The following is a 15,083-nucleotide window of genomic DNA, read 5'->3' as shown; positions in this document are numbered from 1 at the left end:
TCGGCGGGAGGTCTGCTTCTCCCTCTCCCGCTCCCCGCTCTTGTGCTCTCTCTCTCTCATTCTCTCTCTCAAATAAATAAATAAAATCTTTAAAAAAAAAAAAAAAAAATTAGTAACCATTTAATAAAAATCTTGTATTTTACTTCCCCCAGAATATTTCCTACCTAATTACTGTTTATATGATAACATAGAAGGCATTAGCAAATTTTATTCAGAATTCATTATGCCGGGGCGCCTGGGTGGCTCAGTCGGATAAGCATCTGCTTTCAGCTCAGGTCATGATCCCAGGGTCCTGGGATTGAGACCCTCGTCCAGCTCCCTGCTCAGCTCCCTGCTCAGGGAGTCTGCTTCTCCATCTCCCTCTGCCCCCCCACCTTGTGCACTCTCTCTCTCGCAAATAAATAAAAGCTTTAAAAAATAAAAAAGAGGGGAGCCTGGGTGGCTCAGTCATTAAGCATCTGCCTTTGGCTTGGGTCATGATTCTGGGGTCCTGGGATCAAGCCCCACATCGGGCTCCCGGCTCTGCAGGAAGCCTGCTTCCCCCTCTCCCACCCCCCCGACTTGTGTTCCCTCTCTCACTGTGTCTCTCTCTGTCAAATAAATAAATAAAATCTTTAAAAAAATAAAAAATAAAAAATAATTCATTATGCCACAGGAAATGATGATATAACACTGAAACAACCAAAAAAGTAGAAAGGAAACATTTAGATACATACATTAAATATATAATCATTATGCCAAAAATATATATATGTATAACTGCAAGTAAACAACAAAAACATGCCAAAATTTTAACAATAGTTATCTCAGAGGTAGGTAGGATTATGAGTATCTATTATTTAATTTTGTACAATTTTCTGTAGGTTCTAAATACTTGACTATAACAATACATTTTTATCAGAAATTTAAATTGTTAAATACACACATGCATGTGCACACAGACACACACACCCTTCTCTGGAAAATTGATAGTTAATACACATACCTGGAACTGAATGAGTGGGTGATCACCAAAGACATATTCTACTCTCCCACTGACTTGCAACACATAGTCATAGGGACTAACTTCATCTTCTTTCCCATGAATAGTCAAACGTTTCTGGATTGCCAGTTCATTTATTTTGATAGGATTCATATTAGGAGATATTTGAAAGCTAAACACATCCTAAAAAGGGGGATAGAAAAAAGGAGCAATTTTATATTTGTGCTGAAAAAACCCACTCTTTACATTTATACTTATTACTATATTGTATATAGCCATACATAATATGTACATATATATATTACATATGTATACACTTTACATTTAACATTCCAGTACATTTTCCTATTTTCTAAATATAATATGTCCACAACAAATTAAGATTTCTGATAATTTGCAAGTCATCTTACACTATACAAAGTGCTACAGATCCCACAGGTAAGATTCATATTTAACTAAAGTGTATATTTAACGAAAGTTTACCACCAGAGAGTTGATCAAATACATTTCTCAGTGAATATCTTTATAGTTTTAATATCTTTCTTTAAAAAAGATACCAAAAAACCTGTAGTTGTTCAAATGTAGTCCATACTAAGAATTTTATGTTGTCACTAGTAAGAAGAGATCTATATAACAATTAAATTATAACTGAACAATTCAGTCCAATTTTATAAACATGGAAAAAGAAACAAGCTTTCATTAATGCAAAATGAGGATATAGTCAGGATTGAATATTATCAAATCTGCTCATCATAAATCCCAAATGTACAGATATTAAAGATTACTTAACATCTGAAACTTCTCATAATCTAGCAAAATTATTTCCCACCATATGATCACATACCAAGAATTTAAGAAAATTCACCATCTCCTAAAGCAGCCAACTGCTACTCTGGCTGTGATTGTTAAAAAATTCCCCGTACTGACTGGAGATTGCTTCTGCACTATTTCCACTAAGTTAAGTCATCTCCCTTTTCCACAAGGTACTTCAAATTCCAACATTTTAAACCTAAACTTACTGGGTGTTCCAATCTATTTTCTCTCGTTTTTTTACCCTTTTTTTCCTAATTTTCTATATGAGTTGGTGCAATATGCATCAAAGCATATGAGCCAGGATCCACAGAGTCATTTGAGAAGTCTCACTTCCCAATAAGATACCAATGATCTCATATCCTTGGGTTGCCAACTGTCACCTCCTCTCCATCTCCAATAACACTCTTCTACTTCAGCAATTCTTCATCTTTCTCCTAAAGAGCAATATAGCTTCTTATTTAATTTCCTTGCACTATCCACCTCAAAACCTTCATCTACCTTAGAAAGTAATCTACCTTTAAAAAGAGAGTCACAAAGAGATATGATACTTTTTTAACATAACACAAATGGTCATAACTGTCTAAAGCAGTGCTACCCAATAAAACTCTTTAAAAATGGAATGTCCAATGCAACAGCCTCTTAGCCACAGTGGTTCTTGAGAAACTTGATATGTGGCTAGTGTGAAGAACTGAATTTTAATTTTACTTAGTTTAACTAATTTAAATTTAAAATTAATGTACATATGTGGCTAGTGGCTACTCCACTTAAATAGCACAGGTCTGAATAATAAGGCCTTATACTCCGTAATATATCATAAAATTATTTAAAGTTCCCATTTACTCTCTATTTCATAAACTATTTATTTATTTATTTATTATTTGAGAGACAGAGAGAAGGAGAGACAGTGAGACAGTACAAGTGGGGAGGAAAGGGAGAAGCGGGCTCCCTGCAGAGCAAGGAGCCCAATGCGGGGCTCGATCTCAGGACCCTGGGATCATGACCTGAGCGGAAGGCAAACGCTTAACTGACTGAGCCACCCAGGCGCCCCCATAAATAAACTTTTTAGAAATACAAAACTAGAGGACACACTCATTATCAGATAGCAAGAACTTACAAAAAAGACCAGAAATCAGAACTGGGCTTGAAAAACTGCAGATATTACAAGTAATACTCAGAAAATAAAACAAGCTTAGTTAATGTGTGTCAAGAATTAAAGGTAGTTTGAAAACTAATAAAGAGCAAATATATCTGAAGAATAATCAAAGAGAACTCCAAGAAATAAAACACATTAAGTGAAATTTAAAACTCAATGAAAAGAAACATGGCAAATTTTAAAAGATTTTTTAAATTTGACAATATCAAGTGTTAGCATAGATGTGAAGAAACTAAATTCAAAATATTTCTGGTAGGAATATAAATTTGAAAAACCGTTTGGGGGGCACCTGAGGGGACGGAGTCGGTTAAGGAACCGACTCTTGGTTTCAGCTCAGTTCGGGATTTCAAGGTCATGAGATTGAGCCTCACACTGAGCCCCTGCACTCAGCCAGAGTCTGCTTGGAATTCTCTCTCCCTCTCCCTCTGCCCCTCCTGCTTGTGCAAGCATGCTTGCATACGTGCGCTCTCTCTCAAAATAAATAAATCTTTAAAAGAAAGAAAGAAAGAAAAAGAAAAACTGTTTGGCATTATCTATTAAAAGCCGATTACACACATACACCCATGACTCACCAATTCTGTTTCTAGGTTTATATCTAATAGAAATACATAAATTGATGTTATTTCATACAAAGCAATGTTGAACTTGATATGCTATGTGTGTATACATGTGTATAACACAACAACTGAGAAAATCTGAACACTGACTAGAATTTGAGGATAAAAAGCAAGCAAAATAAAACCAGCAAAACAAAGAATAAGAAAGATAAGCCACACATAGGGAGAATACATTCCCAACACATATGAATGACAAAGATTCACTAACCCCCAAATACCAAGAACTTATACAAATCAGCAAGACACACATGATACAATTTTAAAATAGACAAAAAACAAACACAACAGAAATATGAATGGTTCATAAGTATGTGAAAGACATTCCTCATCATCATTTCTTAGAGAGATGCAACTGAGACAATGGAAATACAGTTGGCACTTGAGCAACATGGGTTTGAACTGCGTGGGTCCACTTAATTACATGGATTTTTTTAATAAATACAGGATAATACCATAAATGTATTTTCTCTTCCTTATGATTTTAATAACATTTTCTTCCCCCAGCTTACATTATTATAAAAATACAGTATACAACACATATAACAAATATGTTTATCAACTATTTATGATAAATCAGTAAGACTTACAGTCAGTGGGAGGCTATTAGTAGGAGGAAAGTTTTGTGGGGGTCAAAAGTTATATGTGGATTTTTGGATATGGAGGGGTTGGCACCCATAACCCTCTCACTGTTCAAGGGTCAACTGTACATTTGCATAATGGAACTGTATATAGTACCAAGAGCTCGAAACTTTCCTTTAAAGACCAATCATAATATCATGATGATTACATTCAAGTCTTCTGAAGAACTACTGGTGTGTTTCATCACCCATGTTAATTTTCTTCACATCAACTGTTAATTGGGCTGACTTGGTCAGAACTCAACTGGTTTTTCCTGTATCAAGCAATTTTCCAACATCTCTTTTAAATACTTCACAAAAACAATAAAAAAATTTAAAATAAATAAATAAATAAATAAATAAATAAATACTTCACAAAATATTGCACCTTTAAAAGACCTGTAATTTTCCTGAGGAGTCAACTTGCATTGTTTTGCTCAATGCTTACGAACAGCTACATGAGAGACTACCCAACAAAGACACGCATATGGATGGGACAGAAACTTCTGTTTAGCAGGAAGGGATACAGTTCATTTGTGACTACGTCTGTATCAGATATTCAGATAATGTCTAGACAGGCGAAGAAATACTTACTCTTCATAGTTTTACCGTATGGGCTTCACTGTTTCTCACATTGCTGCCCGTGCTTCTGATATATTCTCTGAAATTCCCCAAAAGTATAGTCTCCACCTCCTTCTTCCTTCTCCACAACCCACCCTGTTCCCTAACACACAGAAGACTATTTCAAATGCCATGTGCCCCTCTCCCTTAATTGATACAATTATTTCATATAACTTATGCTGGCTGAGGTTAAAAAAACACAGGTTTGAAAGTGATCCTCAGGTTTATTGGTATCCTTAACAAATTATGACTCTTGGAATTAAAAATGACGCCTCTCTGATCTGGCTGCTGTGACTAATGTTCTTCAAAACTGAAACATGATAGTTCCATGATTATATTTATCTTGCTAAGTCTTAAGAGCCCTAATCTAAGCTGTATGATGCTGACAATGTGGTCATCTAAAATTTCACATTTTTCATAGCAACTACTGTCTATATTGCCCCCTAACTATCCTGTAAAACCATTTTTTAACCTATATGAGTACTTTGTTACACTTCATCTCATGTTTAGTGTTCCTACATACTGCTTCCTAATGTTGGTCGTTAGCAGTAATGATGAAATGGCAAAATGAATATTTTATATAAGTCGGAAGGGCAAAAAAAATGCATGTATGAGGGATCAGTATGCTAACCATCCTTTATTCTGATATCATCATTCTTATTTTTTGTTGGTGAAATATTTATTCACTTATGAAATGGTACTGGTAATAATAATGAATTTGGGGTTTTATTTTTATTTATTTTTAAAGATCTTATTTGTAAGTAATTTCTACACCCAATGTGGGGCTCGAACTCACAACCCTGAGATCAAGAGTTGCATGCTCTACCGACTGAGCCAGCCAGGCACCAAATTTGGTTTTTTTTGAAATGGTCTTAGTTGCGTAAACAAAGAGTGATAAACTCTATGTGGCTTTCCAAATTTCTTTAATAACTTAATAATTTTACTAGTCTATACAATACAAAACTAGGAACTTTTTAATCCCCAGGGAAATGCTCAGCTAAAAGAAAAGTAAACTAAGGAGAGTTATGATAGCTGTATCTCAACTATCTGAATATCTGACATGTATAATGAAGAGAAGACTGAATGGATAAACGAGAAAGGACAACCACAGGGGCAGAAGTCATAAAAGACTAGTTTGAATTTTTAAATATATTTTATATCAAAATTTAAGTATGTGCTTGCCAAAAGTGAAAACATGCTACTTCAGAAGGCCAAGTGCTTCCCCGAATACTGAATGTATTTTGGTCAGAGATACTACACTATACAAGGGATGGTGAAAAGATTTATTATAGAAAGAATCTGACTAGATGATCTTCAAACTACTTTCAGTATTAACGTCTATGACTGTTGGAGGGGAAGATGACAGCAGAATAGGAAGAGAAGAAGATCACCTAGTCCCATGAATACAATAAATAACTATCAAATCCTCCTAAATTAAATACCCAGAAATGAATCTGAAGACTGGTAGAACAAACTCCACAACTAAAGGTAGAGAAGAAGCCACACAGAAGGAGGGAATTGCAGAGATGAGACTTAGAGGAGAAACAGATCATGGCCCGTGCAGTACAAAGGGAGCTGCTACAGTGCAGAAGAACAAGAGACAAACTAGCACACAGAGAAGCCCAAGGGAAAAAGGAGTCCACAGCACAACTAGCAAGAAAAGAGCGCCCGATTTCACAAGTTCTTGCAACCAATGGGGCTTAAAGTCTACAATTCTGCAGTTAGTGGGCTTGGTTCAGGGAGAGCCCGGAGGGATTAGAAACAAGGTGGAACAAACAGCCCACGGAAATACAGCATGGAAACAGAGATCTTTAGAGGGCCTAAAGTGCACAGAGGGGAAGATATTTGCTCAACTCAGGGCAGGAGTTCCAGAGAGGTAGCCCTTACAGAGAAGCCCCATGGGGGAAAAAAAGGAACTGCCTGGTGCCATTTTCCTTCCCTATCCCTCAGCATAAACACAGAACCACCTGAGGGAATGAACACAGCACTGGCACTCACAGGTAACTTGCTTACACTAAGCCCTGCCCCCACACTCTTGTGGATCCATCCTTCCCAGTCATGCTTGCCTCGGTCCCACCACAGCATGCCTCCTCACCCAGAGGACCAGCCCAAACCCCTGACAGCAACATGTCTCATGTCTCCCGACCCAGGAGTTTTGTGAGGCCTCGGTTCTGGTGGCAATGCAACAGATCTCATTTCATAAGCAGACCAAAACACATCTAGTTAAAATGCACCACATTCAGGCCCTGGACCAAACACTGCCCACAACAGGCAAACAAAGCCTCTGCAGACTATTGACCTGAAGGATAAAGTGTCCAGGACACAGTAGCAGAGAACACTCAGCACACAATAGAGATGCTACTAGAAGCACCAGGCCATGAGGAACAGGGAACACTACACTGCAGAGTACTACAGGACCTCTTCTGCATAAGGCCATTACTCACAAGAACAGAAGATGTAGCTGACTTTCTTGACACATGGAGAAACAGGCACAGAGACTTAGACAAAATGAGAAGACAGAGGAATTTGTCCCAAATGAAAGAACAGGCCAAGGCCAGAGATATAAGCAAAACAAATATTAAGTAACATGCCTAATGGAGAATTTAAAGCAATGATCATAAGGATACTAACCAGACATAAGAAAAGAGTAGAGAACATCAGTGAGACCATTAATACAGAGAATAAGAAAAACATAGCAGACATAAAAGGCTCAATAAACAAAATAAGAAACATGTTTGATGGAAGAAGCAGAGGAACAAATAACCTAGAAGAGAGAGTAATGGAAAATAATCAAGATGAACAAAAGAGAAAAAAGTATTATATTAAACAATAACAGACTTAGGGAACATAATGTTTCCATCAAAAGTAATAACATTTGCATTATAGGAGTCCCAGAAGAGAGAGAAAAGGGGCAGAGAATTTATTTGAAGAAATAATAGCTGAAAACTTCCCTAATTTGGGGAAGGGAACATACCCAGATGGAGGAGGCACAGAGAACCCCCAACAAAAACAACAAAAGCAGACCCACACAAAGACATACTATAATTAAAATGGCAAAATATAGAAATAAATAAAAAATATTAAGAGCAGAGAGACACAAGAAGACAGTTACATACAAAAGAAACGCCATAAGGCTATGAGCTAATTTTTCAACAGAAACTTTGCAAGCCAAAAGGAGTGGAAGGATATTTTCAAACTGCTGAATGGCAGAAACCTGCAGTCAAGAATACTCTATCCAGCAAGGCTATCACTCAGAATAAAAGGAGAGATAAAGAGTTTCTCAGACATGGGGCACCTGGGTGGCTCAGTCGTTAAGCATATGCCTTCGGCTCAGGTCATGATCTCAGGGTCCTGGGATCGAGCCCCACATCGGGCTCTCTGCTCAGCAGGAAGCCTGCTTCTCCCTCTCCCACTCCCCCTGTTTGTGTTCCCTCTCTCACTGTCTCTCTCTGTCAAATAAATAATCTTCAAAAAAAAAAAAGTTTCTCAAAGAAAAACTAAAGGAGTTTGTGACCATTAAACCAGCAATGCAAGAAATACTACACAGAGGACTCTTTCAGTGGAAAGGAAAGACCAAAAGTGAAAGTATGAAGGTAGGAAACACAAAAACAGTAATGAATATTTTTGTAAAATATCAGTCAAGGAACTCACAAAACAAAAGAATATAAAATATGACAATGTACACCTAAAACATGGGAGGGAGAGTAATAAAGGATGGGCTCAAACCTAAATAACCATCAACTTAATAGAGACTGCTATATGCAGAAGAGGTTATATACAAACCTAATGGTAACACAAATCAAAAACCGCTAATAAATATGCAAAGAATAAAGAGAAAGAAATCCAACTGTATCACTGAAGAAAACCAGCAAACTATGAAACAGAGAAGGACAAGAAAGGATCAGAGAAAATCTTAACAACCACAAAGCAGGTATTAATATGGCAATAAATACATATATATCCAAATACATTGAAGGTAAACGGACTAAACAATCTAATCAAAAGACGTAGGGTGACAGAGTGGATAAAAAAAACAAGACCCATCTATATGCTGCCTATAAGACACTCATTTTAGACCTAAAGAAACCTGCAGAGAGAGACAAACCAAGAAAGGAAATCTTAACTACAGAGAACAAACTGATGGTTACCAGAGGGGAGGTGAGTAGGGGGATGGGTGAAAGAGGTGACAGGGATTAAGGAGTGCACCTGTCATGCTGATAACTAGGTGATTAAAATACCTTTTAAAAAACTAAAAGTAAATAAATAAAAGAATTTGGGGAAAAATTCTATGACTGCTTGGAATCCAGTAAGATTTCACAGTATCTCCGTTTCTCTTCTAACTTCAAAACATTTATTTTCACATACACTTTGTTACAATGATGATTACATTAAAATGTGTATATCCAGTAGAGATCTGACCCATATGTAATGAAATGCAGACTGACCTAGATGGGCAAATTGCCCTGAGCCAGTGTTTTCAAGTTGAATGCTAGTCACCTTTCAGTGGTAAAATTGCCCATTCCACCTCTTCCAACACTGCAGAATTCCCTAAATAGTATTTTAAATTTGATCTTGAGACTTTATAATATCCAAATCTTGATTTAAACTGAACTTTAGTCTCAACATACCTCGGGAGAGAGCAACAAATTTTTTTTTTATTTTTATTTTTTAACCTAGATAAACCTCCTTTGTAAAATGCCAGAAGGCCGGCTCCTTCTTTCCTTCTTTTGCATTTGTTCTTACAAATATTTAGAAACACACTGTTGGAAAGGAGACAGAAGTGAATAAAACTGAAACACCTGGATAAAATCCTGTCTCTACCACGGACCAGCTACAAGGACTGGCAGCAAAAAAAAAAAGAAAGAAAGAAAAAGAAAAACTTCTCTCCCTTTCATTTTCTTCACTGTAAAATAGGGATGATAACATTTTTTGGAGTTGTTTTAAAGGTGGAAAATATATTAAAAATACCTTTCATAGTTCTTGGCATGGTAAAGTGCTCAATATAGAATGGCTACTGAAATGGTTTATGTCATTATCGTTATCACAGTAATTGAAGAACAACACAAAATATCCTTGAACTCCTACCATAATTCTAAAGCTAGATCCTAGATGATAAAATGACCACAGTAGATACAAAGGCAGTATCATAATCTGGTTTGTAAAATAGCTGTGACCATTCAGGTATAGACTGTAAATACACTCCAATATAATGCCCATTTCCATATCACCACTTAATTACATATTCACAGAATGCACATATAAGAATATGGGAAAAAAGATATCATTTGATCAAACCTTTCTCATTTTATATACAAGAGAAAAATCAAATGAGAAAATAAAACATCTACACTAAAGAACATTATCTAGACTGGGGTTGGCAATCTTTTTCTGTAAACAACCAGGCTTTGCTGACAACCTGTGACACATTCCTTCCTCCCTCCCTCCATCCCTTCCTTCCCTCCTCTCTCTCTCTTCCTTTCTCTTTCCATCTTTTAAAAATTCCTTGAGTTTTTTTTACATCCCTTTAAAATATAAAACCCAGAAACTAATAATACACTATATGTTAATTAATTGATTTTAAATAAAATTTAAAAATAGTTAAATAAATAACATAAATACATACATACCATTCAAAAACTGCAGTTTTCCAACCCTGATCTAGACTAATACATCACTGCATCACAAAATCATACAGGTGCAAAAGATGTGTCACTTCTGATTGTTATACATAATCCTAAATTTATTTCCATCTTTAAATCTAAAAATGCTCTTTGTAATAACATTTACCAGCTATCTCCTCTACGACTGATGCTGCATTCAGGTAAAAACCACAGATTTATTACAATGTGTTTCTTAAATAACATAATACTACCTGACAATTTTCAAAATGAACAGCCACAATGAGCTTTCCTCCATAAAGTTTATCTTCTAAGTTTTCAAGGATTGATGGTTCATGTTCTGGTGGATATGTCTGCTTTAGCCAATCCATCCAAGACAATCCCACAAGCGACTGAATCTTTTCCTCACTGAATTTGCGCATTTTTATTCGGAATTCATTCACTTCGGGATCCTTCAGTGCATCAAATTCATGTAGACCTAAACAAAATTTTTTAAAGTGTCATTTTGAGTAGCTAATAATAATACAAGAGAATACAAAATATATTCGACCAAATATATTGGATATGTGGTTTTTATCACGCAAACAAAACTGGGCAGGAAAATATTATGAAAGATCGAAAGACTATCCAGAAAAAATAACAAATTTCATGTACAGAAGATGAACATATAATTAAGATTTCTAAAGAAGACAAACTTGAAACCTTTAAAGAATGTAGTTGGGTACCAGTTTTATAAAGATAATCACTGAAATAGTACACACTTTAAAACCACATATAAAATACCCAGTTTTTCTTTAAAAACCAAGTAAATCACATTTGATATATCTGAGAAAGCCTAAGAATCTGAAAACTTTTAAATTAATGACTTAAAATATAAGCTATTACTTAACTTAAAACTCAGTAAATTTAAATTTTATAGATTAAACTTCCAACTCACTGTGATTTTAACAATGGTTATATCAATTAATCAAAAATCTCAAAAAATTATTTTGTTGTACTTAATTATGAACTTCTACCATGAAGACAACTAAATATAGCAACCTTTTCATAAACTTATCATTATCCTAATAAATAATTCCTGAAATCTACAATAAATGAACATGCAGAAATTTTTATACATACATTAACTTTTAACTGTGAGATTAGTAAACATTTTTTTAAAATTTTTTGTTATGTTAATCACCATACATCATTAGTTTTTGATATAGTGTTCCAGGATTCATTGTTTGTGCATAACACCCAGTGCAAACATTTTAATTTAAAGATTATTCAAACTGGCCACACTTCATGACCCCAGTACAGCTCTTTCTGCCCACAGGTCCTGTCCCCATGTTTAATAAAACCACCTTTTTGCACTGAAGATGTCTCAAGAATTCTTTCTTGGCCATGGGCTCTGAATCCCAGCAACACTCCAAAACTACATCAATACTGTGCATGTATTGAGGAGACTTTCCAGTGTCAGCTCTCATTCTTTTAAACTGATGTTTAGGGGCTCCTGGGAGGCTCAGTCGGTCAAGCATCCAACTCTTGGTTTTGGTTGAGGTCATGATCTCAGGGTCGTGAGATCGAGCCCCACGTCTGCCTCTGCACTCAGCATGGAGACTGCTTAAGACTCTTTCTCTCTGGGGCGCCTGGGTGGCTCAGATGGTTAAGCATCTGCCTTCGGCTTGGGTCATGATCTCTAGGTCCTGGGATCGAGCCCAGCATGTCAGCTCCCAGCTCAGCAGCGGTATCTGCTTCTCCCTCTCCCTCTGCCTTTCCCCCTGCTTATGATCACTCTCTCTCTCACAAATGAATAAAAAATCTTAAAAAAAAAAAAAAAAAAAAGACTTTCTCCCTCTTGCTCTACCCCTCCCCCCTCAAATAAATAAAAATCTTTAACAAATAAATATTAGAATCAATTGTGGCATTAAATATAGAAAAATAAAAATGTTTAAGTTGCATAATACAACAAAGTTAAAATCTTGAGGGTATATTATGATTTCCTGGGTAGTTTTAGATCTGGAATGGAAATACATACTCTAAATCAGCTATGAAGGAAGTGTAACTTATGCAGACTAGCTGAGGCATTTTGGAGCCTCTTCCCTAGCACTGTTGAAACTATTTCTACCCACAGACATAGGTATTACAGGTAAGGAAAGGAGAATGAGTACCTAATACATTTAACAAAAATCACACTCTTTATCTCCCTTTATCTACTAAAAGTCTATCTAATCTACTTTCTTTTTTTTTTTAAAGATTTTATTTATTTATTTGACAGAGAGAGAGCGAGAGCAGGAACACAAGCAGGGGGAGTGGGAAAGGGAGAAGCAGGCTTCCCGCCGAACAGGGAGCCCAACGTGGGGCTCGATCCCAGGACCCCGGGATCATGACCCGAACCGAAGGCAGATGCCCAACAACTGAGCCACCCAGGTGCCCCTATCTAATCTACTTTCTAAATGTTTCTCAACTCTGTCTACTCCTAGTTCCTGCAGCCATTAATTTAATCCTGGCCATCACCATCCCTCCCCTGGATTATTACATCAGTTTTTCACTAATTTCTCTATTCCCAGTCTTAATCTTTCTGATCCATTCTCATTTTACAATTTGAATAATCTTTATAAATGTAATCTGATCATGTTACTCCACCACTTAAATCCCTTCGATAGCTTCCCAATTGCTCTTAGGAATCAGTCTCTAATTCTTAATATGGCCTGAATGGCTCCACACACTCTGAAGCTGGTTGCCTCTCTCATCTTCCTGCTTGTCCTAGCTGTCCCTTGACGCAAACCATAACCAATTACTTTTATTCCTTGAATAGGCCATTCTTCACACATGCCATTCCCATTTGATTATCCTTCTTCCAACTCCTTCCACCTGTTCAACTAGTCATCAGCACTGAAGGCACAGTTTAGTTGTGTGTCTTCTATAAGGCCAACCCTCTCTCAGTTGATTTTACGTCCTTGACTTATAGCAGTTTACACACTGTATTGTAATTGTCTATTTACTGATCCCTATTTCCTACAGCACTGTGAGCTCCAAGCAGACAAACACCATAATTATCACCCGAGTTCACTGCTGTAGTCCCAATTAAAAACACTTGATATATACTGTTGAATTGCAATTGCTACTGCTTTGGTCATTTTTTCAATATATTATAAATAAGAAGCTTTGCTCACATAACTGTTAGAACCAACTGAAAAGTACAGATTTCTTTAATTCATCCCAGACTCACTGAATCTCAATCTCTGAGAATCTACTTTAAAAATAAATAAATAAAACTTGAATTTAGAAACCATTACAAAGATTTCTTAAAAATAGAAACTTCGCCAAAAATAAGAAATTAGGGGGGTGCCTGGCCAGCTCAATCGGAAGAGCATGCAACTCTTAATCTCCAGGTTGTGAGGTCAAGCCCCACGGTGGATGTAGAGATTACTTAAAAAATAAACAAACAAAACAATTAGGTCAAGTAATTTAATTTTCAACCTAGTTAATTTCTACATGTCTTCTGATAAGAAAATTTGATAGCAAACCTTAAATTTTAAGATAAAAATATTCTATCATTTACAGTCAAATATAATTTTTTTTTTAAGTAGGAATCCCACCCGGCATGGAGCCCAACTCAAGGCTTGAACTCACGACCCTGAGATCAAGACCTGAGCTGAGATCAAGAGTGAGATGTTTAACCAGCTGAGCAACCAGGCGCCCCAAATATAATTTTTTCACATAAAAAAAGTACTGAGTGGGGGCGCCTGGATGGTTCAGTTGGTTACCCATCTGCCTTTGGCTCAGGTCATGGTCCCGGGGTCCTGGGATTGAGCCCCACATCTGACTCCCAGCAGGGAGCCTGCTTCTCCCTCTCCCTGCCACTTCCCTTGCTTGTGTGCTCTCTCTCTCTCTCTCTGAATTAAATAAATAAATAAATAAATAACATCTTAAAAAAAGGTATTGAGTGAGTAATTTCTTCACATTAAAGATAGTGTTAAAATCCTGCAGACTCTATATTTCCTTCACTTTAAAATATAACTTTATATAGGTCAGGGAAAAAATAAGGGAGTTTTCCAATTTTTTTTTTTCAGGATGCTGAAAAAAATCCTCTGATCAAGATTTACTAATGGGTATTTGAAGGGGTGACCTTCACTACGGAGCATAATCAGAGGCCGAACAGAAGCTCTGTAAATAAAAAATAAAATGATCAGACACATCATCATTCAGGAAAAGGTATTTTTAGACCCACCAGGGCAGTTACATCTGTAAAGGTTCTATTGTTTTCTTTGGAGAGGAGGAGGCAGCAAACTTGTTCCTGAAGTTAAATTGAAATAATTGTTTATTGTTTTACCAAGAGCCATGACCTCACCAAGTCCCGGTTGTAGTCATCACATACAAATTAGCAACTGCAAAAACTGACTTGTTAGGTACCTAAAGTGAAAATTCATTCTAAAATATTAAAACAGACTTACTCAACTTCCTAAATGCATGTTAAAACTTGAATCTGTGTATATGATCATTAACACCAGGTTTTCTAGAAATGCTGAAAATCTAAAGTACAATTTATAGTTTAGAGTTTATAAACTGTTCAATTTATTTTTTTTAAGATTTTACTTATTTATTTGACAGAGAGACAGAGCAAGCACAAGCATGGAGAGCTGCGGAGAAGCAGGCTCCCCACTGAGCAGGGAGCCC

The 15,083-nt window shown here is 36.4% G+C and overlaps 1 protein-coding gene across 4 annotated transcripts in view; it reads right to left on the bottom strand.

The window, feature by feature from the left end:
• PIK3CB (phosphatidylinositol-4,5-bisphosphate 3-kinase catalytic subunit beta) overlaps positions 1–15,083 on the bottom strand; it is a 195,992-nt gene that overhangs the window by 90,290 nt on the left and 90,619 nt on the right. For all 4 annotated transcript variants that reach the window (XM_078071249.1, XM_036092139.2, XM_036092140.2 and 1 more), the window contains 2 exons: positions 10,676–10,899; positions 986–1,165 (listed from right to left, as the gene is read on the bottom strand). In XM_078071249.1, the coding sequence (XP_077927375.1) occupies positions 986–1,165; positions 10,676–10,899 (404 nt within the window). The remainder of the gene's footprint in view (positions 1–985; positions 1,166–10,675; positions 10,900–15,083) is intronic.

Source organism: Halichoerus grypus, chromosome 1 (genome assembly GCF_964656455.1).
Source record: "Halichoerus grypus chromosome 1, mHalGry1.hap1.1, whole genome shotgun sequence".
NCBI classification, from domain to species: Eukaryota; Metazoa; Chordata; class Mammalia; order Carnivora; family Phocidae; genus Halichoerus; species Halichoerus grypus.
The sequence above is the reverse complement of the archived record's forward strand: the minus strand, read 5'-3'. Positions and strand labels throughout refer to the sequence as shown.